At 43.0% G+C, this 24,136-nt stretch overlaps 1 protein-coding gene across 1 annotated transcript in view; it reads left to right on the forward strand.

Annotated features, from left to right (window-relative positions):
- Positions 1 to 24,136, forward strand: part of ATP12A (ATPase H+/K+ transporting non-gastric alpha2 subunit) — a 32,282-nt gene that overhangs the window by 2,347 nt on the left and 5,799 nt on the right. The window contains exons 2-19 of the mRNA XM_074977129.1: positions 106 to 249; positions 4,142 to 4,201; positions 6,304 to 6,507; positions 7,823 to 7,936; positions 9,605 to 9,739; positions 10,153 to 10,270; positions 11,072 to 11,340; positions 12,872 to 13,070; positions 13,643 to 13,752; positions 14,567 to 14,701; positions 15,122 to 15,314; positions 15,961 to 16,136; positions 17,543 to 17,679; positions 18,205 to 18,355; positions 19,980 to 20,148; positions 20,742 to 20,896; positions 21,991 to 22,114; positions 22,545 to 22,690. Of these exons, the coding sequence (XP_074833230.1) occupies positions 106 to 249; positions 4,142 to 4,201; positions 6,304 to 6,507; positions 7,823 to 7,936; positions 9,605 to 9,739; positions 10,153 to 10,270; positions 11,072 to 11,340; positions 12,872 to 13,070; positions 13,643 to 13,752; positions 14,567 to 14,701; positions 15,122 to 15,314; positions 15,961 to 16,136; positions 17,543 to 17,679; positions 18,205 to 18,355; positions 19,980 to 20,148; positions 20,742 to 20,896; positions 21,991 to 22,114; positions 22,545 to 22,690 (2,739 nt within the window). The remainder of the gene's footprint in view (positions 1 to 105; positions 250 to 4,141; positions 4,202 to 6,303; positions 6,508 to 7,822; positions 7,937 to 9,604; positions 9,740 to 10,152; positions 10,271 to 11,071; positions 11,341 to 12,871; positions 13,071 to 13,642; positions 13,753 to 14,566; positions 14,702 to 15,121; positions 15,315 to 15,960; positions 16,137 to 17,542; positions 17,680 to 18,204; positions 18,356 to 19,979; positions 20,149 to 20,741; positions 20,897 to 21,990; positions 22,115 to 22,544; positions 22,691 to 24,136) is intronic.

A 24,136-nucleotide genomic window follows, 5' to 3' on the forward strand; every position in this document is an offset into this window, starting at 1 on the left:
GTACTTCACTGACTCCCTTTAGCTACAGTCCCGTGTGATCACATGGCAACACCAAGCATATTAGGATCAGTTAACCCTAACTTGCCTTGTCATTTCTGATTCTAGAAAAGGTCTGACATTTACTCAGTCGAGATCCATGGCACACAGGGTCTTGAGAAACCAGACAAGGGAGATGAAAAGTATAAAGACCTGAAGGGCAACAAGAGAAAAAGCAAGAAGACCGATGATCTTAAGAAAGAACTGGACTTGGTGAGTATCCTGGGTGGGCACCAGGGGGGAAATCTTGCTCGTATTGATGGTGCAGGATCAATTTGATCTGTATAAATAGAACGATTCTTGCAGACATTAATCCCAGCACTTCTCACCAGGTGTGCATTTTCCCAGGGAAGTGGCTATAACAGTATTTCACCATCACCTTTCTGGGTAAGATTCCATTAGCACAGAGTAGACTGACAGAAAGACAGAAGCTGCAAGTATGTCTTAAAAGTGTATACCTGACTGAAGTGCAATTTTTTTAGGTGGAATGGTTGCAGAGTGGAGCAGTTGCTCTAGGTTAATGCTCAGGAGAGCTGAGTTCTATTCCTAGCTCTGCCAGTGTCCTACTTGGTGATTCTGGGCAAGTCATTTCCGCTCTTTGTGCCTCAGTTTCTCCATCTGTGAGATAGGAATAAGGATACTGACTTCCTTTATAAAATGATTTGAAATCTACTCAAGAAAACTATTAGATAAGAGCTAAACATTACTGTAATACCTGTAAAAGGCAGTGAGTTCCCATAAATGTGTTTCCAAGGACTCTAGTAATAGCAGTAATTGTGTGGTGCTTTTCATCTTTGAAAGGTCTTTACAAATGCTACATAATTAACTTTTAATATCCAGCCCCTTCAATGAAGTATTGTTATTTTAATTTTATTGATGGAAGAACTGAGGCACAGAGAAGGTAATTGATTCAGCCTCGGTGACAAAGAGGTGGTGTTTCAGGGCTGAAATAGGATAAGGGCTTGAGAATTCTTGTCTTCTAAGATTTAGTTCAGAACACTACATTATGGGAAAAAATAACCAAAATTCCTAAGTGACTTAGGAACCTCAGGTTCAATTTTCCAAAGTGTCTTAAGTTATGAAATTTAGTGGTACTTTGACTCTCTGGTGCCAATGTCAAAATAAGACTTGTTCACGTCTGAAAATTTTCCTCCTTGTCTCTCTCCAAAACCAAAATGAAGTCCACAAATTTCCTGTTGGATTGTGCCTCTACCACACCTAACAAAATGGGTCCCAGCTCCAGGACCAAGGTGCTTCAATTCTACGTAATACAAATAAATAATAATTTCACTCTAAAAACCTAGACTTCAAACAGGATGAGATGGAAACACGAATAATTTCACAAATTATCATATTTTAACAGATCCGATCTAAGTTCTGACTTTTATAGTCCAGAAAAGGAGGAAAGTATTGTTACAGGATTTGTGGGTGGTGCCAACTGACTCATTGGGGGTCTTTGTCCATATTAACCTCCCTGTGACTCAGTTCTCCCATATATAAAATGGCTATATACCTCCTTCACAGGAGTATTGTAAGGCCTGATTAATGTCCGTACATCCTGAAAGATGCTATATAGATGGGAAATAAAGAATTATCATCACATGGAATGGGTAGATGATATAGTAGATTGGTGTGGAGCTAGTCTACAGAAACTAAGCCACTTCACACGGGACAGAGAAAGATGGAAGGAAATAGTGAGGGAGATATTGAACACTAACGGGCACTGAGCCCATGGTTGTTGTTGATGACGATGATGATGATGATCACATGGGAATGAAAACAAAAACGTCTCTACTTCCCCCCAGTATTTCACACTTAACCCAAGTAACCCATGGATTCATACAGAAGACCAAGCCTGTAGATTGCCAGATTTGTCGTGGACCATGCATCTGAGCCAGGAACTTGTAGCATTCAGGGTACTTCCTGGGTGCAGTGTTGAGCAGTGTTCTCTCTCATTTTTTTCATCCACAGGCAGAATAAATAGAAACATATGCTGCTGGTTATGGACACTGCTAATCAGCTGGGTAGCACCTGAATCTCTTGAGTGGCTACCCAAGTGCTCATCTTACAGGAAACACTGATGGAACATGCATGCAGAAGGATCCTTCGTTCCTGCAGAATAACAATCAGCACATTCTAATTTCCAATACACTAACTTTGCAGCCCTTACTACACTTTTAAATGATGCTGTGTTGAGGAGAACTAGGGATAAACTGCTGGGTGACCAAGATTTTCTGGCCTGTTTGCCAACCTTGAGAACATCCCTTTGCAGCAAGTATTGAAAACTCCTGTTCTGTTTCCTGAACAGGATCTGTTTGATCTCTGTGCTTCCTCCTTCCTTCATGCTAACACCACCTCTGCAGTTACACCCAACATTTAAGCAAGAAGATTATACCAATGGGATGTCATTGTGGGGAAAGGAAAAAAGTTGTCCAGTCTCCCTCTTCAATCATGCCTTTGTGTAATATCCTGCTGCTTTTGGCTCAAAGACCATATTGCATGCCCGCACATAAGACATGTTATTGCTGCTATTCAGTCTCCATTCCAATCAGCCAAGGGCATAGATTTTTATTACACACACACCCACTAGAATTTCTTAATTCAGCACATAGACTACAGTGCTTAGTGTTTTGAGGTCTCCAGCCTCTAGGGATTTCAGTGAAGCAGAGCTATTCATCACAGCCAGCATCACACAAAATATGACTACACTACAGTTAGAGGTGCAGCTGCAATATATGCACACGCACCTGATTGCACTAGCCTGCTGTAACACTTGCAGCAAAGCCATGGGAACACAAGCCAGCCATTCAAGTACACCCGACCGCCCAAACTAGGATTATATAGAGTGTTGTCCAGAGGCTTCTTCAGACCCAAACCTACTCAAATGGAAGCAAGCCTGAGATGGCTGAATCATATTCCACCCTGACCCTAAATCTTCCCCCGAAACCTCAGTCAGCACGGCCACCACTTACTGCCCCTGGATCTGGCACATCAGTGGCAGTGTGTCCTGCTTCTGCCTGCCTCTGCCCCTGCTTCACTATGTATGTGCTGCAGAGCAAGAAGCATTGTGACTCCTGTGCGCACATTCAGCACAGTGGAGTGAGGGTGGCCAGCAGGCGTGGGGTATGTAGCTTTTGATGCTCTAACCCCACAGACAGGAGGAGAGCTGACCTGGACCCAAGAGGGCTGGGTTGTTTACCGAACCTGACCGGAGCTGCACACTTGTAGTCGGGTCCTGTCATTTTTTGCAGGGCTCTGCTGTGGTCATACCTTGGATTGCCACAAAGACATACCCTACAAAGAGGTTTTCTGTTCCTATGACAGGCTTATGTGGAGGTGGCTGCGGGAAGGATGTTACAGAACTTCCAAAACACATGTACACCATTTTCTGATGCTAATTTCCACCCCACTAGCTCACTAAATCTGACAGTCTCACACCGCTTTCTAGAAACATCCGTTACACTGCACAACTTCTCTATGGGACTGATATTTCTTGCAACACACATTTTACATTCAGATACAGAGAGGTGATGTGACTTGTAATAAGTCACACAGCAAATGAATGGCAAGTTGAAATTAGAACCCCAAAGTCCTAACTCTTCGGCCGCAGCCATTCAGAAAAAAATGGCAATTTTGATAAAAAATTGTTTGTGGCAGAAGGAGAAAGGTTTGAGAGAAAAAAAAATATTCCCTGCCCATCTCTATTCCCAGCATCTCATGCAAAGCCAAAAGAATTCACTGCATCTATTTTTGTATGAAAATGGCTCCCATTACTGCAGTGTCAAGTACTATAATTTCAAAATAGAAATTACGCAAGCTTAGAGTCTAAGATGATGGATGACCTGCAAACATGAAAGGGGAATTTCCCACTTCATCTTCCTAGCATGCAGCCTTGAATAATTACCTGTGTGTGTTACAGGCATGGTTCTTGCTTTTCTTACACAACTCCTTGAGGAATACTACCACATACCATCAGCTGGATTCATAAACTAGCCACCCAGGGCCATTCCAGTGCTCCTCAAGCCAGAAATACTGAATTTTTCAGACTCACTTTTAACTTTAGGACATCCCAATAATTTCCTTTGTCTCCTTTTTTGGTATTCAGGATGACCACAAACTCAGCAAAGAAGAACTGGAGGAAAAATACACTACAAATATCACTAAGGTGAGTAAGATATGAGCAAAGAACTGTATGAATCAAATAGCCTTATTCATCTGTGGCTTAATCCAAATCTGCCAAACTCAGTGGATAAGCATCATATCAGGTGGCTTTGGAAAAGCCAGACCCCAATGTTTGGATGTGAGCTAAACGTTCCTCAGAGTCTGAGGGGGTCTGGATCTGGTATTCAGAATTGGCTATGTCTCAGTCCAAACATAGGGCATCAGTAAAGTAACATAGAATGATAGAAATGGATTTCAAGAGGTCAACCCCGCACACAGTAAGTCAGGGTTACGTAACCTCAATCTTGACTGATGTCTGCCTTACCTGTTCTTAAACTCCAGCAGTGGGGATTACTCAACCTCCCTTGTAAACCTATTCCAGGGCTGAACTATCTTTCTATTTACAATTTTCCCTGTAATATCTAATCTAACTCTCCTTTGCTGCAAATCAAGGAAATTATTTCTTATCCTATCCTTGGTGGACATGGAAAACAACTAATTAGCACATTCTATATAAAAATCTTTTACATATTTGAAGACTCTGGTGTTGCCCATCAGACTTCTCCACAATAAATATGCAGAGGTCTTTCTGCCTTCCCTCTTAGGCCTACTTCTCTAAACTTTATCTTATATCACAGCTGTCATGAGAAAGCTCATTGCAGATGACTTTACTCTTAAAGAAACCCTTGATTGGTGGAAGTCCATGGCCTTGACCTCCTAGTGACACTCACTGGGAATGCACATGCACGTCATGGCATTAACACCACTTAGGTATGACTGACATAGTATAAAATATGAATTTTATTCTTTAAGTATAAATACAGTAGTGCAGTGTATGGTGTGTACACTGCTAGATGTCTTGAGGTCCTACCACATGCACCCCAGGAGAATGCAGAGGAGGTGAACCTTCCAGGCTGCCTGGAACAGCTGTTGAGAAGCAAACAACCAGTCTCCAGTGCACTTGCATGAAAGGAGCTGCTAGCCAAAGCACAGCTATTTGCTGCTTGGAGTCAGAAGAGTAAGGAGGTTGCTCCTGGTTGGTTGCAGCAGTTCCAGGACCTAGACAGTGCAGCATTTGTCAAAGATTAGGGAAGCAAGGAAAGTGCTCCCAGCTTTCTGCAGGGATGCAAGTGAAATTTTCACACCTGACCAGATGGTGAAGGTAAAGATGCAGGAACTGGGGGGAAGTGGCCCTGGGAACTGTTGTTGTATAAAGTCAAAAGGGATGCAGCAGGTGGCTGCCTCTTTTGGATCCCTGCGTGGGGACCTGAAGTAATGAGCAATGCAGTAATGAGTTCCACCCCACCCTCTACTAGCCACCAGAGAAGTAGCATAGATCCTGAAAAAGGGGAATTTAATCAGGCCCAAGGAGCCACTGAAAACCTGGAGGAGGCCTGTGTAGTCTCCGGTATTCCCGGCCTGGAAGGGGGCTGATCTGTAAATGGGTGACTCAGCTGGGGCAAGAGAGGAAGAATGTTCAGGCAGGGAGCCCTGGGGGCTCTCCTCTGTACCAAAGCAGGCACAATTTGAGATAGAGACAAGAAGATGCTAAGAGACAGTTTGAATATGGCACCATGAACAGCCTTGTTGGATAGATTGAACTGATTGGGCACCTGAATCCAGGCCAGCTCTGTAGGCTGACACCAACTGAGATTACTGTGATAGGACTATTGGACTGTGTATCTCCAAACAGGTTTGTTCATAAACCCACCAATTGTGACTCAGCTGGAGGGCTGAGTCATTGAAAACCTGCCTGAAAGATTAAGCGCCAAGAGGGATCAATGAACATAGTCTAGCAGAGATACTGTAGGCATATGCATCAGACCAGAAGAGGATGCTCATGAGAGTGTGATTACACATAAGAATAAGATGTTTTAATAATGCACAACAGGATTGCAGTAAACAAGGTGGCAAAGGGGAACAATAATCCAGGCATCAGAGTTACACAAAACTCAGTGTTCCTGAACCCATTAAAATACAAGGTCACAGACTGTAGAAAGTCAAATCAATGTCCAAGGGAAGAAGAAAGAAAAGCTAAGTTGCAAGTCTGAAACATGAAGCTTGTGTTATTTGACTCAGTGTTTACAGTGCTCTTTGCCCTTGCAGGGTCTTACTAGTGCAAGAGCAGCAGAGATTCTGGCCCGAGATGGTCCCAACGCTCTCACTCCTCCTAAATCAACTCCTGAAATTATTAAGTTCCTCAAGCAGATGGTCGGGGGCTTCTCCATCCTCTTATGGGTGGGGGCTTTACTCTGCTGGATTGCCTTCGGCATTCAGGTTGCTCAAGGTGTTGCTTCAGCGTATGACAATGTAAGTACCTTGTCAGCTATCTGTTCACTACCTCCTCATAGTCTGGTAAGGCTTTCTAGAGAGCTGGTGTCTCCAATTCCATTAGTTCAGTTCTGAACACTCCAATAAATGTCCCATCCACTGGTATACTCCATTTGCTTTCTTATCTATGTCAGGGTTTTGTATTGCCACCCATCATCCTAATAACTAAACACTTTCAAGTTCAACAATGTAGTTCTTTATGGACTTCACGGAGTTCGATTCTTCTTTTTTGGGGCAAAAACTTTTTGTGAACATTTTTTTTGGCTGGTTCTCCTTGGTTGGTTGCAGTTTGTTTATTTTGGAGGACATGAGAGCTATGTTGACCAAACAACCTAAACTTGAAATAAGCTATGCAATTTGCGTTATGTAAGTTGCGTAGCTTATTTCAAGTGTAGTTCAAAATAGGCTATTTTGGCATTTGGCACCATCTAAACAGTGACAAATGTCAAAATAATATGCTATTTCAAAACATCCCTTACTCCTGCAATGAGGATTACAGGGATGCTGAAATAATGCACCTGTTATTTCAAAAAATATTTGGAAATACTGGGCGTGTTTCATAGAAATGAAGTAGCTATTTTGGGATCCCATGGTATCCCAAAGTAGCTCTGCTGTGTAGACATAGCCCAGGATAGATGGAGGTCTGGAGACACAAATCAGACAAACACAGATTAAACATAGTGGGTTTTTGTTTGTTCATTTTACTGGTGGTTTAAGATAAAACTTTCAAAAGCACGTTAAAGACTTAGCAGCCTAAGTCCTATTTTTAAAAGTCACTTAGGTCCTTTTGAGAATGTTATTCTTTGTCTGGATAAAGATATAATAAAGTATAATGAATGTATTCAATTATTCAATTGGGAAGTCTCATGAAAGCACTAACTCCTCTGAGCTCAGCAGCCTGATTGCTAAACCCAAAGAGGTTCAAAAGTTCAGATGAGCATTCAGACATCAAGGTGCAAATCAAAACTGGAGGGTATAATGTTCTCCTTGTGCCTTCTAATCATGTTTCCACCCTGACCCCAGCCAGCTGGTTTGGCCTCCATTCTGATGGGAGATTCTTACAAAAACTCTTAAAATCCTAGTTTGCCATTTGAGGAGCCCTTATGGCCCTCCGGGATTATGAACATGCATGAGCATACAGTAGAACTCCACAGTTCCCTCTCTCTTAACCAGCTTTACTAGTTACACCTCCTGCTGAAGAATTATTTGATCAAATGATGTATATTATGATTTGTACCAGGAACAACAGTAAAAAAAATTTAAACTAACTGGAATAATTTTTCTTATTGGTCAGCTGTACTTGGGAGTAGTCCTCGCAGTGGTTGTCATCCTCACAGGTATCTTTGCTTACTATCAAGAGGCTAAAAGTACCAACATCATGGCCAGCTTCAGTAAAATGATTCCACAGGTGAGTGGCCAGTCTCTCTCTCATCTTCTGAAGATCAAGGGCTCAGGACAGCCAAAGGTTGAAGATTTTAAATATATTAATGACACAACTGGTCTCAATAGCCTGTATTTAGAATGGGTAGCCTTTTCAACAGCAAAAGGAAAATTAAGTTGCTTTTTTCACACAACATTGGCTTCACTCATGATATTTCCATAATAGAATCCAACCCCCAGAGCTTTCTATGAATGAGAAGCAGACTCCAATCTTAGAATGTAAAGTGTTGGAAACTCAATTTTCTCCAAACTCCATACTTCACCAGAAGAATCCTCTTGGGCAACTTATCCTCAATTTTTATTCAAACCTGGGATCCTTCAGTTTGTTTTACTAGTGTAACCCAAACTAACATCAACAGTTGTGAGAGAGCCAAGAGTATGTGGTATTGTATGAATGTGTGTTGCCTCTCTAGTGAGCTTGCAGCATAATATGGATTTACTACTCTGCTAGTTTGAAAAGGAATTTAAAGAATGAACCAAAATGAGCTGGAAGGCAGAATGATTAAAGCAAGGAAGAGCTCCCATTCCTGTTCCCCAGCTCTACTTTTCATGGCGCAAAATCTTGGGCAAGTGATAACCTCCCTGTGCCTGTTTACCCGTCTGTAAAATTACAATAGTATCCCCACCCTTGTAAATCTCTTTGAGACCATTGCACGAAAGGTGCAATAATAAATGCAAAGTATTATCATCTGACCTTCATGAGTGATATACACGGAACTAAGTCGATGAGGAAGAAGAAATCAATTATGTTGATGTATACAACGGAGGCAAGTGGGGCAGTCGGTGAAATTCTGCCTCTGAGCAAAGCTCAGAGAAGGGCTTAGGTGGTACACAGGCCTTTGATCTCCCCTCTGCACAGCATGATTTTCACTCATGGTGAAAGCAGAAAGGACATGTAAGCCGTGTCTACACGTGCACGCTACTTCGAAGTAGCGGCACTAACTTCGAAATAGCGCCCGTCACGGCTACACGCGTCGGGCGCTATTTCGAAGTTAACTTCGACGTTAGGCGGCGAGACGTCGAAGTCGCTAACCCCATGAGGGGATAGGAATAGCGCCCTACTTCGACGTTCAACGTCGAAGTAGGGACCGTGTAGTCATTGCGCGTCCCGCAACTTCGAAATAGCGGGGTCCGCCATGGCGGCCATCAGCTGAGGGGTTGAGAGACGCTCTCTCTCGAGCCCCTGCGGGGCTCTATGGTCACCGTGGGCAGCAGCCCTTAGCCCAGGGCTTCTGGCTGCTGCTGCGGCAGCTGGGGATCCATGCTGCAGGCACAGGGTCTGCAACTAGTTGTTGGCTCTGTGTATCTTGTGTTGTTTAGTGCAACTGTGTCTGGGAGGGGCCCTTTAAGGGAGCGGCTTGCTGTTGAGTCCGCCCTGTGACCCTGTCTGCAACTGTGCCTGGCACCCTTATTTCGATGTGCGCTACTTTGGCGTGTAGACGTTCCCTCGCAGCGCCTATTTCGATGTGGTGCCGCGCAACGTCAAAGTTGAACATCGACGTTGCCAGCCCTGGAGGACGTGTAGACGTTTCGATGTTGCTACATCGAAATAAGCTATTTCGATGTAGGCTTCACGTGTAGACGTAGCCGTAGGGTGTAGAACTAATTACACTTTCCTTGTTCTCGTATGTCATAGCAAGCTCTTGTCATCCGAGATGGAGAGAAGAAGGAAGTGTCTGCAGAGCAGCTGGTGGTGGGCGACATAGTAGAGATTAAAGGTGGAGATCGGATCCCAGCTGACATCTGTCTGATCTTTGCTCAGGGATGTAAGGTAAGCTTCATCTTTCGGATGTACAGGGATGAAAAAAAGGATATGTGACACTTGTGCTGCTTGTTTCATCCATCTGTACAGAGGATAACTGAGCAGCCAATACAACCCATGGCTTTAAATGTGGGACAGAAAAGCCCATTCCTTATAATAATTTCCTACTCCAAGGAGAGTCAAGGGGAGCACCTCTCTATCATGATATTGCAACCAGTCTCCTGCTAATGTTATATCTCAGTGCACTGGTTGGACTCTATCTCCAGGATAACTGGGGCATTTGACCCGTCATAGTCTATCAGCAGCCAAGTTTGACTCTTCTGAGTACCTTTGCCCTGCTACCTCACACAACTGCCGCAGCCGTTCCTTACAGGTGTACATAAATGAAGGTTGCCAACTGTGCGTGTCTTGTTGACTGACAGGTGGATAATTCTTCCCTCACGGGGGAATCAGAACCACAAACCCGTTCCTGCGACTTCAGTCATGAAAACCCCTTGGAGACTAAGAACATTGCATTCTATTCTACAACCTGCTTGGAAGGTAACATGCAGACGGAAGGATGGGGCTGAGGAAATTGTGTATAGGCCCAGTGCTACACCTGCTACTAATTAATTCTCAAGGGTGATTTTTCTAGGAATTCACAGGAAGGGTTAAGACAGAAAAAAACGAAGTAGTAATTACAGAAAAGAAACACAATATGCCAGCAAAAATAAGCTTCAGACCATTGGGCTGACCCCAACTGCTATGTGGGAGTCACAGCTGCTGTGTATTTTTTGCTATCTGGTCTGACACTAGATATATGCAAAAGCTGATAAACTTTGGCTTCCTTTTGGCTTTTCCATTGCTATCCAAAGTCATGTAAAGTCACAGCTGCCCACAAAGAAATGCTTCAGGTGCTTGAGGAATATGCTCTTATTTTCAGAGATGGGAAAGTGTCTAGTGCATATATATAAAACTACTTACAGAGTGTTTTATGAACTTTGCACAATGGGGCCCTGACTGTTGACTGAAGTCTTTCAGGGGTACTGTGATACAATCAACTAACACAGATGAAAATATAATGCAATATCCTACCATCTGTTATCATATTGATAACCCTTCACCCCACCCCCAGATCTCTGAGATGCATGACACTTCTGTGTTGAAGTGTCTGTAAATAAAAGGTGGAAAAAAGTCCCTTGTAACAGGGCAACATTGCACACAAAACTTGTAGCCCAATGGGGTTTGGGCCCAGAACTAGAGCTCTTAGATGCCACAGTAATAATATATTTATTCACTAATTGTAATTCTTGTTAGGGAACCAATCCCCAGCTGTGCTGATAACTTCTCCTATCCTTCCAGGCACTGCCACTGGCATAGTAATCAACACTGGAGACCGCACTATCATTGGTCGCATTGCCTCCCTGGCATCTGGAGTTGGGAATGAGAAGACACCCATTGCTATTGAAATTGAGCACTTTGTTCACATTGTGGCTGGAGTGGCTGTTTCTATTGGGGTTCTCTTCTTCATCATTGCCGTGTCCATGAAATACAAGGTTCTAGACTCCATCATCTTCCTCATTGGCATTATTGTGGCCAATGTGCCTGAAGGACTGCTAGCCACAGTCACTGTAAGTCTTCATAGGCCACTTGTACAGCTTTGTTTTTGCTCACGCCAGAGTTCATGTCAGTGTGTGCATTGCAGTACAAAGTGGTTTGGTAAAATAGAAACAAGCCCGAGGTTCCCACAGTCTTGTTGACAGCAGGGAACCCCTGATTATCTTCTTATCCCCTCAGTAGAGCTGGGATTAAAATGGGTGCACTTTTCACAACAAATGGGCTGAGAATGGGACTGTTTACTTACATCCACTGAACTTTGGGACAATGGACCTGTCTAGGTTTTGGAAAAGCCAAACAACTCTCAACCCATTATCACCCTGTTTGACCACCTCTAGTTTTTGTGATCTTGCAGCAATGCAACAGCTGCTACAAGATCACGTGCTTGTGGGTGACCTCTTGGGAACTCAGGCTAGCCCTGAGAAGAAGATCTTTTCAGAGCTAGAAGTTTCCCAGTTCAAGATGGGGAATTCAAGGATTAAGACATTAATCCCAAAGACTTCAACACAACAATCCCATGTACACATAGACACTTTTTAATATCGTCCTGGGTCCCATTTCTGTCTCCATCACTGACCTGCTACGTGACCCTGAGCAAGTTGCTTTCCTTCTATCTGCTTCACTCGCCTCATCTGAAAAACTGGGATGTTACTGCTTCACACATGGGTATGAAAGATTCAATTCATCTGTAGTTATACAAGCTGCAGAACTCTCAGAAGGCACCAAAGAAGCACAAAACATTATTTTTACCATTAGTAATAATACTAATCCCTTTCTCAGCACTGAGTTACTGATGCACTTCATGTGCAAAGGACTGCCACTAACACATTAGACTTCTTAGCCCCAATCACACTCAGATACAATTGTCAGTAGTATCAGAATACCACAGTGATGGCCACCTTAAAAGTATCGTGACACACTAGTCAGATACCATTACCTTTACAGCTATGAACTTCTGCCAAATTCCGCTCCTTTTCCTTGAAATATGCTCCTAATTGCTGTTATGCTCTATTCATATCATTAAGTCCACAGTCTCATCTAACCACATATTAACCTGCATACCCGATGTGGCATTTGCTAACCAGAGTCAAGATTCTGATCTGTTACACTGTTATAAATAAGGAGTAGCTACACTGGCATTAGTGAAACAACTCTAGATTTACATGAACTTAATGGAGATCAGAATCAGGCCCTGTTTCATTAGCAGGGCTATGGTCAAATGAAAAATGCTAATTTTAATTTAAAAAAAATCAGATCCTTTTCCCCAGAAATCCAGTGAACATTTTCTGGATTTTCAACCCCAAAAATCTTTCAAAGAAGAAGAAAAAACACTTTCAGGCAAAGTGTTTTGGAAAATAAAACCCATTTTTATTGACCTAAAATCTACATTTTTTACTGAATGCTCAGTGTCCTCCCCACAACCCTCAAGAAAAAAAAAAGAGTTGAAATTTCAAACAGGCTCAGGTTACAATCCATTGAGTCTCATTGTGCATGGCTTAATTAGATTGCTCATAATAATGGTTGCAAATTCTCCCACTCCCCAAGGTGAGTTTGTCTTTGACAGCCAAGCGAATGGCGAAGAAAAATTGCCTGGTAAAGAACTTAGAAGCTGTGGAAACCCTGGGCTCGACCTCCATCATCTGTTCTGACAAAACGGGGACCCTCACACAGAACAGGATGACAGTTGCCCATCTTTGGTTCGACAACCAGATCTACTCAGCTGATACCAGTGAAGACCAAACAAGTAAATATATATGGGAGCTGGGGCAAAGCAACAGAGGGAATGTTAATCTGAATCTATCTGAAGCTGATGGTAATGAATTGTAGCCATCTCATCTTAAAACCTGGTAGATAAGCGCTCACATTAGAAAAAGGAGTACAGCTGGTAACAAGTTATCTCCCTCCACACCTTGTTGACAGTCTTACTGGGGGTGGTAAAGACTGAAAGGTGCCTGAACTCCAATCTCACCCCTGGAGATGGTCCTTACCAAATCAGGTAAGGAACATTGTGTGGGCTGTGGGAAGGGAGCTGTTTTCTGGAGAAATGGAATTTTTCAGTCTAGGAAGTACCAATCCATCTCCAGTTTTCAGCACTAAACAAACAGAGGATCTTCACCAGAATAACTCTGGTAGGACTCGTAAGGAGGGGTGTGCATGGGGTAAGATAGGGGTTTGCAGAGGGTAAGTATATAGATAGATTTCTATATATCAGAATCTGTTAAGAATGACTGTGTTCTCCTGCTGCTTCTTTAATATAAGAGTTACACTATTCAGCACCTACAAAGCTGAAATACTTGATTTTTTTTTGCTTTTCAGCCCAGTCCTTTGATCAAAGTTCTCAATCGTGGGCCGCTTTATTGAAAATTGTAACACTATGCAACCGGGCCGAATTCAAACCAGGACAAGAGAACATTCCAATAATGAAGGTATCAGCTACTTTGTTTCCTCATTTCTTTTCCACTGAAAAGACTTCATGCCAAGATTTGCATTTGCTTTTAATATTCTTTTGTTTTAAAATTCCCATCCTTCTTGCACTTCTTGCTTTACCCTTGAAAGAAATATAAAGTGGGAACAAACAAATACATTAATTTAAGTCAAAATCAGCTCAGATAACAAGAATAGTCTCTCCACATTATAAATCTAAACTAAACAAAAGGTGACAAGGATAAAAGTTCAAGTTATTTCCGTGTAAAGCATTTGTGATGGGCAGTATTCTGACGAGAACAGGTGACTCCAGATTGCTGTGCTGTGCTCTTGATTTGGTCACTGACTGTGAGATGCAGGGAAAATCAGCTGACAGTTGGGTAAATTGAGGCACCAGCATTAAGAGGTATAACATTCACTTGTCCCAAAGCAGCATTATAAAGATACTAGCAGAGCAGAAAACAGCCACAGATCTTCCACTTCCACTCAACGAAATGCAAATCTCTCTTCTCTGTAGAAGCTTTGTCACAACAGCAACGCTAACGAGTAGATCACTATCACTAACCTTAAGACCACAACTAATAAAATCAACAGAAATACAGCCTACATGCTCCCAGAGCATAATTCAACAGCAGGATGGAAAATGTAATCTCTCATACCTGCTTGCCGTCAGTAAATTGCTTGGTGTTTTGCTGTCACAGTGACAGCTACAGTAGAATGCACACAGTCAGAGATGCGTATGAAGTTAGTTCAGCTCCTTGGATGAAAGTGAAAAAGTATTACTACTAAAATCCATGTTTGTTCTTCTCTGCACAGAGAGTTGTGGTGGGGGATGCCTCAGAAACAGCCCTGCTGAAATTTGCTGAAGTAATCGTGGGTGATGTAATGGGCATTAGGACACAGAACAGAAAAGTGGCTGAAATTCCATTCAATTCTACTAACAAATTCCAGGTGTGACTTTCTTATTTGAAAAATAAACCAATGAGCACTGTATGTACGAATCTGTAGTTTCTATGAGGAGACTGGGCAAAGTTTGGGAATCTATGTCTTAGTCAAATAAGATTAATATCATCACACAGTGATCTAGTATATGTCAGTACAGCAAGGTATTCCATTCCTGTGAAGTCCAGATTTATGACTTCAGAAAACATTATATACCTGTGGTGAAAAAGAGGTGGAGAAACAGTTCTTGGCTCTATGTTACATGAACTCTTATGGCCAAATTCTGCTGTCAGACAAGCATGGCCAATTGTCAGTACATTCATGGTGGGGGTTGCATAGCTGAAGGCAGAATTTAACCATTGGTGGGTTATCATGGAAACCGAAGGGTATCATATACTGTTTCACTAAGTTCATCTTCATGGTGTACAGCTCTCAATCCATGAGACCGAAGACCCCCATGATAAACGCTTCCTGCTGGTGATGAAAGGGGCCCCAGAGAGGATCCTAGAGAGATGCAGCACCATCATGATCAATGGTGAAGAACAGCCATTGGACAGAGAGAGGGCTGAGGCTTTCCAGACGGCATACATGGAATTGGGAGGTCTGGGAGAGAGAGTGCTGGGTGAGTTCAAAAGAGAACTGAAAAAATGGATTGTAAAACAGAAGGGATTTGGAAAATTAAAAGTGAGTTAAACACCCATTGGCCTGTTACAATAATGGTTGCATTATATATGCATGAGAATGTTCGACATATGACAATCCCCATTCCATTCTTGGAGGGAGAGCTGAAAATGGTTGAGTATCATGGGGAAAAAAAGAAAGATAAAGTCCCTGCTAATTCATGGAATGAAATGGTAATTTACCTATCCTGAAAATAAGTAGGGGGGTTAACCCATTTTCACACTGGTGTAAACTCTTTCAGGAAGGGAACTTGGGACAGTCATTTGCACTATGGGGCTTTGATCTTTGGGCACTACCACCATGCAGATAAAGGCTCATGAATGTATCTGGTATGTGGAGCAAAGAACACTTCTTTGCTGCCCCAGGTACCAGCCTCGTAACTTCGAATGCTGGTGCTATACAGGGACATTAATGCAGCCAACAAGCGACTGAAATTCCACCAAAAAGGACATTTCGTGGCAGCTTATGGAAATGAAGCAGTGAACTGCAGAGATGAACTAGCAGTCATGCTGTAACAGGTCTCCCCTGGCCTTTTTACCCTTTCCCACTACCTTGTTCTCACACGGCTCTGCTGTGTTTCATTCCAGGCTTCTGCCACTTGTACCTGCCAGAGGACGAGTTTCCAGACACCTACCCCTTTGATACAGACTCCATGAACTTCCCCACCTCCAATCTGTGCTTTGTAGGGCTCTTGTCTATGATTGATCCCCCTCGCTCCACCGTGCCAGATGCTGTGTCAAAGTGCCGCAGTGCTGGGATCAAGGTAGGGTTTCTGTCAGACAGAAGTGCAGCAGTTCTACAGAAGGGATTACTAATGTACCTGGACAGAGCCTCATATTCTTGATGCATCATGGTTGTATTTTACTGTATTCAGATTAAAAACACCTAGGGAGATAGTTTAAGTCTTATAATCTTTATCCACTATTATTGATGTGTTAAGAGGACTTAGTGTAAACAGGCTGAGCACAAAACCCCAGGTGCAAAAGGATTCCAAACTTTGAGGGAGTTCAGAAGTTGATCCAAGGCCTGCCAGTGAGGGGGCAAAGGAGGCAGTTGCCCTGGGGCCCAGCTTTCAAGGGGGGCACTACCTCTGCTACATTGGCAGTGGTGGCAGCTGGAGCTCTGGGTCCCTTTGAAGTACTGGTAGCACTGTTCCACCAGGGTTGTGGGATGCCCAGGAATGTGGTCCTGGTGGCACTAAAGGTGACAGCCATTGGCCCCATCCCTTTCGGGGGCATGAAGCCTGTCCCCCTTTGCTCTTTGGCCCACAGTGGCTGTCAGCCCTACTGGTTGATCCAGATCCCAACTTTGTAGCACAGACCCATGTGCAATACACAAAAGAACCTCTGGAGTTGGAATTATTCACCTTAGACTTAGACCATGATAGTCACAGAAGTCTTTCAGAAAGGGAAAAAAGTAAAATTAGGTCATAAAAGCTTAGACTAGAAAAGTTTTCAACTAAGCAACAACTTCCTTAGCGGTCTTGCAAGGACTTCCTCAAGTTATGTATTCAGCTCATGGCTCATGAAAGGGAGTTTCAATTGCATATTACATACGGAAAGGAAAATCAGCCTTTGAAGCAAGTAGACTAAGGCAAAATGAAAGCTATTCCAATACCAGATAATTTTCTGGCATTCTGAGATGGTAGGCTCACCACCAAGCATGTTTCTCTCCTAAAAGGTTGAACAACATATGTCCCAGTTTTCTATGAGACCTTATGTCACTAGGACCTATTTTACATTGCAGTATTTCACTGTTTTCAACACATAATGCAATGTCTTATAAAAAGTTTCTTCTTCTACTGCATTGGTCTCCTGCAACTCAATAGCAAATCATCAGCATTTGGGACTATTAGTGTACTAAATAAAAATAAATTCAGGACCTTGGGTCAGGAGAAAGAGCGAGGCAGATCAGAATTAGAGAAGGATCTCACATGGCCCTGAATTCCTGAATCAAGCCTTTTCACTTTCAGTTAAACAGTGCCAGGGCAACTGGTGCCCACATAGGGCTAGCGGGTTACAAGCAACAACCTAAATGTCATGGAAAATCTGACCGTACGTTCAGTATACCAAAGAACTACAGCCATCCCCTGGTGGACAACAGCCACCTCACCTCATCTTTCCTTACGCTGCTCCTAAGATTCTCATTCCACCCATTTGTCTTCATCAGGTTATTATGGTCACTGGTGATCATCCGATCACAGCAAAAGCAATTGCCAAGAGCGTAGGCATCATTTCTGCCAACAGTGAGACCATGGAAGACATTGCCAAGCGCCTCAACATTCCAGTCGAGCAAGTCAATAAACAGTAAGGGCAGATGGCACGCACCAGTAGCTATCAGGAAATGAAATCTTTCCTTCTCCTCCTCTGCTTGTATTACCCTGTTTCTAATCTATTGTTTTCCTGTTCTTGGTACTTTTCTACCCCTGATATCTGTCCAAATATTCATCTTCTTCTTAGAACCATCCAGCTAATTTATTCTGAAATGTATTGAGGCTGAAAGTAGTTTTGCTGATTCAGTGAGAAAAGAATAAGATACTCCAGTCTACCATTCCACCTCTTTCAGAAAATACAGCATTGCTCCCAGTAGAACATTCTCTATTGTTTTGCAAGGTTGAGTCATGGAGGCTACCACCATTTACTACAGTTCTTTTGTGAAGAAAGACCTTGTATTCCTACAATGCCTTTCATGAATTTCCTGCTGACAAACTAATAAGGACAGTCAAAGTTGTTGCTTATTTCTGCCATGCCCAAGCACTGACTTGAGTGCAGTGTACAAATGTGTAATTGTTTATGTCTGAGTTTCACTTCGTATCCTTGTGGTTATTACAGGGATGCGAGAGCAGCCGTAATTAATGGGATGGAGCTTAAGGATATGACCCAGGAGCAGCTGGATGACATCTTGATCAATCATTCAGAAATAGTCTTCGCTCGCACCTCGCCCCAGCAGAAACTGATTATAGTAGAGGGCTGCCAAAGGCTGGTGAGTGAGAGAAGGCAATGGATGAACACAGAGGTAGCCATAATGGATTTGTACAGGGAAGGGATTTGCTCAGATGTCTGATGCTGAGGAGATCAGATGTGAATGGCAATATCATGGTTACGAGGAAGGGAGGGGAGCGAACTCCATTGCATCACAGACGCAGCTGAGGTTCTCTTTTCATTGTGGAGCCATCTGAATTTACACACTGTAGTGAACTGGCCAGTCTGCCTTTGGCACCACTGTCCTACACTGGATAGAATCTAAACCGCTCCATTGCACATCAGGAGTCCCACGCTGGTCCTGGCTTAACTAACCTGCTTCCATGGTAGGATCCAGAGCTTAAGGGGGAGTATCAGAGCTTTAGTTACACTTTGGGTGTGAAGTTCTAGTTGCAATAAGCACCACAGTGACAATACTGGAATCCCTAGGGCCAAGGATGTGTTAGGTAAGAAGCCCCTTCCCTCAGATGGCCCAATAAAACCAACATGAACGCAGCATTGTTTCTTCCCTTCAGTCTCATTTCAGCTGTGCATAACAAGATAGGGGATAAATCCCAGTAAATTGCTTTATAACACCCTTTGTATGGGGACAGCCATTGTCAAACTGCTTCTTAATTAGTCTGATAGCTTCAGTCAGAAACTAGCACAGGGCAGGATTTTACAAGGTTTGCTCCATTCACCACAGTTGTTATAAAGCTACCTGGAGTGGAACCAAACACGATGAGTATACAGTGCACCAACAAAAAGAGGAGTAGAGCACCATCCAGAATTCCTCCAAGGGACTTCTCATGGCTTTGCAATCCCCCTGCTTCCCCAGCAGTGCAAGCTGTGACTTACCCCATGGTGCTCCCTCATATCTGCAAGGAAAGCAGATGCAGGATGAGCTGGTTTTAATATATGTAGCCCTGGTAAAGCTGAGCTTTCTCATTATCACCATTTCTTTGGATATTTGCCAAAGTCAGTTTGCTCCATTTTCTCTCCTTTCATTTTTCCAATTGTAATCAGAACACTGCAGATTCCCCTCAAGCCAAAACATCTCTGAGATGATACTTGGTTACACGAGGAAGTTTCATCAGAAATGCGAGTGCAGAGAATTCGAGGGTTTTCCAGGCAGAGTCAGTTCAAGTTCACAGAAATTAAAAGCATGATTACCTTTTAGCAGCTGTTTAATGGCCTTCATTAAAGTAGGAGTGGGGGCAAGGGTGTGTATCTCAGTTATTGAACAGCATCTACATCACAAGCCACATGAAAATGGACATTCTTCATGGACACATTAGAACAGACCGAAGACTGGATGGTCCATGGCAACCAAATCTCCCTTCTCTCCCAAAGAGTGCTCCTGGTTTCTTCAGTCAGGGATATGATACATTTGCAAGACAGTGTAGGGGAACACCTGCTTCCACTGCCTATATTGTATCTGGCTAGATGGAAAATTTGTCTTCAGACCAGAGCTGCCCATCCAGCACCTTTCCCCATCACAAAATGATTTTCAAAGATCAGTTGATGAACAAGTTAATTTGTAATTTGTACTGATCTTCGTCTCAGAGGTTTTACAAGTCGGGGTTTTTCCTAGCTGGAAGATGGACTGATTTTCTCAAAGTCACCTGAATTTTACTGTGTTCCAGGAAGCAGTTGTTGCAGTGACTGGAGATGGAGTCAATGACTCTCCAGCTCTGAAAAAGGCAGATATTGGAATTGCTATGGGCATTGCTGGCTCCGACGCAGCTAAAAATGCAGCTGACATGATCTTGCTGGATGATAACTTTGCTTCTATTGTCACAGGAGTGGAGGAAGGTAAAAATAAGACTCACTACTTTCATCGCTAGTGCACACAGCCTTCTATGACTTACAGCCACTATCCCTGGTCTTAATTTAAAGAGGCCCACTTGCATGCCCTATTGTTCACTTACATTTGCATGCACCATCACTTGGAATATGCCTGCAAACTGGAGGACTGCATGTTCATTTTGCTGCGAATGTACATACGTAAGCACACATATGCAAGTATACCAGAACTAAATGATCAGTTGCTTCACCTTTATGGTAATTGCATCCCCATATCTGCATGCACAGCTAAGCTATCCCTTAATATCTTAGATAATCCAGTCTACCATGAGCTCAAATTTCCTCTTTCAATATTAAAGCTGGTCAGAAAATGGGGAATTCTTTTTCCCAAGGACACTATTTTTGCTGACAGTTTTCATTTCCAATGAATTTACAATGAGAATTTGACCTTTTGCCCCAAATAATTCAACCTTTTAAAAATAAAAGGAGGAAAAGAAACATTTATTGTGACCATTTTAACTGGTGAAAAAAGATGGTGAAACATTTTCAGCCAACATTGGCATTAGTGAGTACTGTAAAATTAACTGTCTCTTTTTCCCCAGGCCGCTTGATCTTTGATAACCTAAAGAAAACCATTGCCTACACCCTGACCAAGAACATTGCTGAGCTCTGCCCCTTCCTGATCTACATTATTGCCAGCATCCCGCTACCTATTGGCACAATCACTATTCTTTTCATCGACCTGGGCACAGATATTGTAAGTTATCTTATCCCAGATGTGGATAAAACCAGCTGACCTGCTGTGCAATTTCATGAGCATTTTGTTGACTATGAGAAATGAGTAAATGATGAGGATTTCAGTGGAAAGGAAACGGCTGAGAATTTTTAGGTGTAAAGCAATTAGATTTGATATACAGTTTTGAGGGATTAGTCACAGACTGACAGCCTTGTCACGTGGGATACAAAAGATAGCAAAGCAAATAGAGGCCTAGACTGAAAGTATCTGGCTTTGGAGGAGGAGGCAAAAACAAGTTGTGGAAGGGAATAATGAAGAGCTGGAAACTACAGGCTTTGCTCATGTGCATTGATCAGTAACCCACTATGGCCAGGTCTTTTGATCAAGATATGTAGACAGTGAATTATCAAGACAGCACATCTATAACCAGTGCCAGATCTTCCTTAAATCATATCCAGGTTGAACCTCTCTAGTATAACACTCTCTAATCAGGCAACATGCAGGGTCTGGCTTGATTTTAGTTAGCCAGATGTCCACTTAGCATGCATGTAGAAATTTCCCATGGTCCCTGAGGTTTGTTTACAGCCACCAGATGTGGCTCCTCGTGTTTGGTACTGCTATTTGGCTCTAATTTACCCCTAAATGTCTTCTAAGAGCCCAGTAAACTGTGGAAGCACTGGTAATGCTGCGAGGCAATACTGACCTCCTGTGGTTTGGCAAATTTTCTCATTTGGCACCAGATAGGTCCTGAGGGTACTGAACTAGAGTGGTTCAACCTGTATTTGCTACAGTATTGGGAATGACCAGAAGACATGCAGATGAGGTATCCTCTCCCTTCCCCACAGATTCAAAAGACCCCTCCTCTCCCTTCATTTTCATCCACCCTCTGGGATGGGCAAAATATATCCATGGCCTCAAACCCTTCTATGGTCCTGAAATGCAAACTTCATTGAAAAAAGCCTTTTATCATTTACACCCTGACATCTGCAGTACTTCGAGTTAATCTAATCCAGCCAACAAACACCGGAAAAAATAAAACCAGTTTTTATTGCAGAACTGCCCAGAAGTAGGCAGAGATTTGCCAGTTTGGTTCTGAAAGACAATTTCTCTTGCAGATTCCCTCGGTTGCATTAGCCTATGAGAAAGCTGAAAGCGACATTATGAACAGAAGGCCACGACACAAGAAGAAGGACAGGCTGGTGAATGAGCAGCTTGCTGTGTACTCCTACTTGCAGATTGGTATGTTGGGTCATTCACACAAGAGGTAGCCAGGCTGGATCAGGGGAATGAATGTCAGTGGAAGGCTCTACAGAGCAGCTTCTGGCTATAGCAAGGCATGTAGCATAGTAGTAGAGAAGGGGACAGTAAGTCTGGACTCTTTAGTTCCAGTCCTGTGATCTCAGCTCATTGTGTAAACCTGGGTTACTTAATCTCCTGCTCTGACTATGCGTGCATCTACATAATGGTTACAGAAATGCTTGATCTATTAGAGTTAAGAGGGGCTTCAAGTATGTTGAGATTCTTGTTTGAAATGATTTCTATATAATCCATGCAAAGTACAATGGATCCAGAAAGAGCTAGTTTAACAATGACTCTTAGCAGTTTTTTTTTCTTGTTTCCCCATCCCTGACCAAACGCATTTCTTATTTCCGTCTCTTCCACTTTGCAGGGATCCTACAGTCCTTTGGAGCCTTCCTAGCCTATTTTACTGTGTATGCTGAACAGGGCTGGCTTCCTTACACGCTGCTCGGTTTGCGCGTCAGTTGGGAAGACGATTACAATAACGACATAGAGGACAGCTATGGGCAAGAATGGGTAAAGCATCTGTAAAACAGTCCATTTAAATTAAACTCCCTACTTAAACAGGAAATGGAAGATTCTCTCCCCTCACTGAGAAAGAGGGGCAGCATAGGAATCATAGAATCATAGAACACTAGGACCGGAAGGGGCCTCGAGAGGCCATCGAGTCCAGTCCCCTGCCCCGACAGCAGGACCGACCACTATCTACACCATCCCTGATAGACATCTATCTAATCTGTTCTTAAATATCTCCAGCGAGGGAGATTCCGCAACCTCCCTTGGCAACTTATTCTAGTACTTGACCACCCTGGCAGTTAGGAACTTTTTCCTAATGTCCAACCTAAACTTCCCTTGCTGCAGCTCAAGTCCATTGCCTCTTGTTCTCTCCTCAGAGGCCAAGAAGAACAAGTTTTCTCCCTCCTCCTTATGACACCCTTTAAGATATCTGAAAACCGCTATCATGTCCCCCCTCAATCTTCTTTTTTCCAAGCTAAACAAGCCCAATTCTTTCAGCCTTTCTTCATAAGTCATGTTCTCCAGACCTTTTATCATTCTAGTTGTTCTTCTCTGGACCTTCTTGAATTTCTCCACGTTTCCTGAATTGGGGTGCCCAGAACTGGACACAATATTCCAGCTGAGGCCTAACCAGTGCAGAGTAGAGCGGTAGAATGATTTATCGTGTCTTGTTCACAACGCACCTGCTAATGCATCCCAGAATCATGTTTGCTTTTTTTGCAACAGCATCACACTGTTGACTCATATTTAACTTGTGATCTACTAGAACCCCTAGATCCCTTCCTGCTGTACTCCTTCCTAGACAGTCTTTTCCCATTCTGTATGTGTGAAACAGATTATTCCCTTCTAAGTGCAGCACCTTTCATTTATCTTTATTAAACTTCATCCTGTTTACCTCAGACCATTTCTCCAATTTATCCAGATCATTCTGAATTTTGACCCTATCCTCCAAGGTAGTTGCAACCCCTCTGAGCTTGGTATCATCTGCAATCTTAATAAGCGTACTTTCTATGCCAATATCCAAATCATTAATGAAGATATTGAACAGAACTGGTCCCAAAACAGACCCCTGCGGAACCCCACTTGTTATGCTTTTCCAGCAGGATTGAGCACCATTGACAACTACTCTCTGGGTACGATTAGCCAGCCAGTTATGCACCCACCTTATTGCAACCCGATTTAAGTTGGACTTGCCTAGTTTGTTGATAAGAATGTTATGCCAGACCGTATCAAATGCTTTACTAAAGTCTAGGTATACCACATCCACTGCTTCTCCCTTATCTACGAGTCTCATTATCGTGTCAAAAAAAACTATCAGGTTGGTTTGACATGATTTGTTTTTTACAAAACCACGCTGGCTGTTCCCTATCACTTTACTACCTTCCAAGTGCTTGCAGATGACTTCCTTAACTACCTGCTCCATTACCTTTCCTGGCACAGAAGTTA

The sequence above is a fragment of the Carettochelys insculpta genome, chromosome 25 (genome assembly GCF_033958435.1).
Source record: "Carettochelys insculpta isolate YL-2023 chromosome 25, ASM3395843v1, whole genome shotgun sequence".
In the NCBI taxonomy this organism is placed as follows: domain Eukaryota; kingdom Metazoa; phylum Chordata; order Testudines; family Carettochelyidae; genus Carettochelys; species Carettochelys insculpta.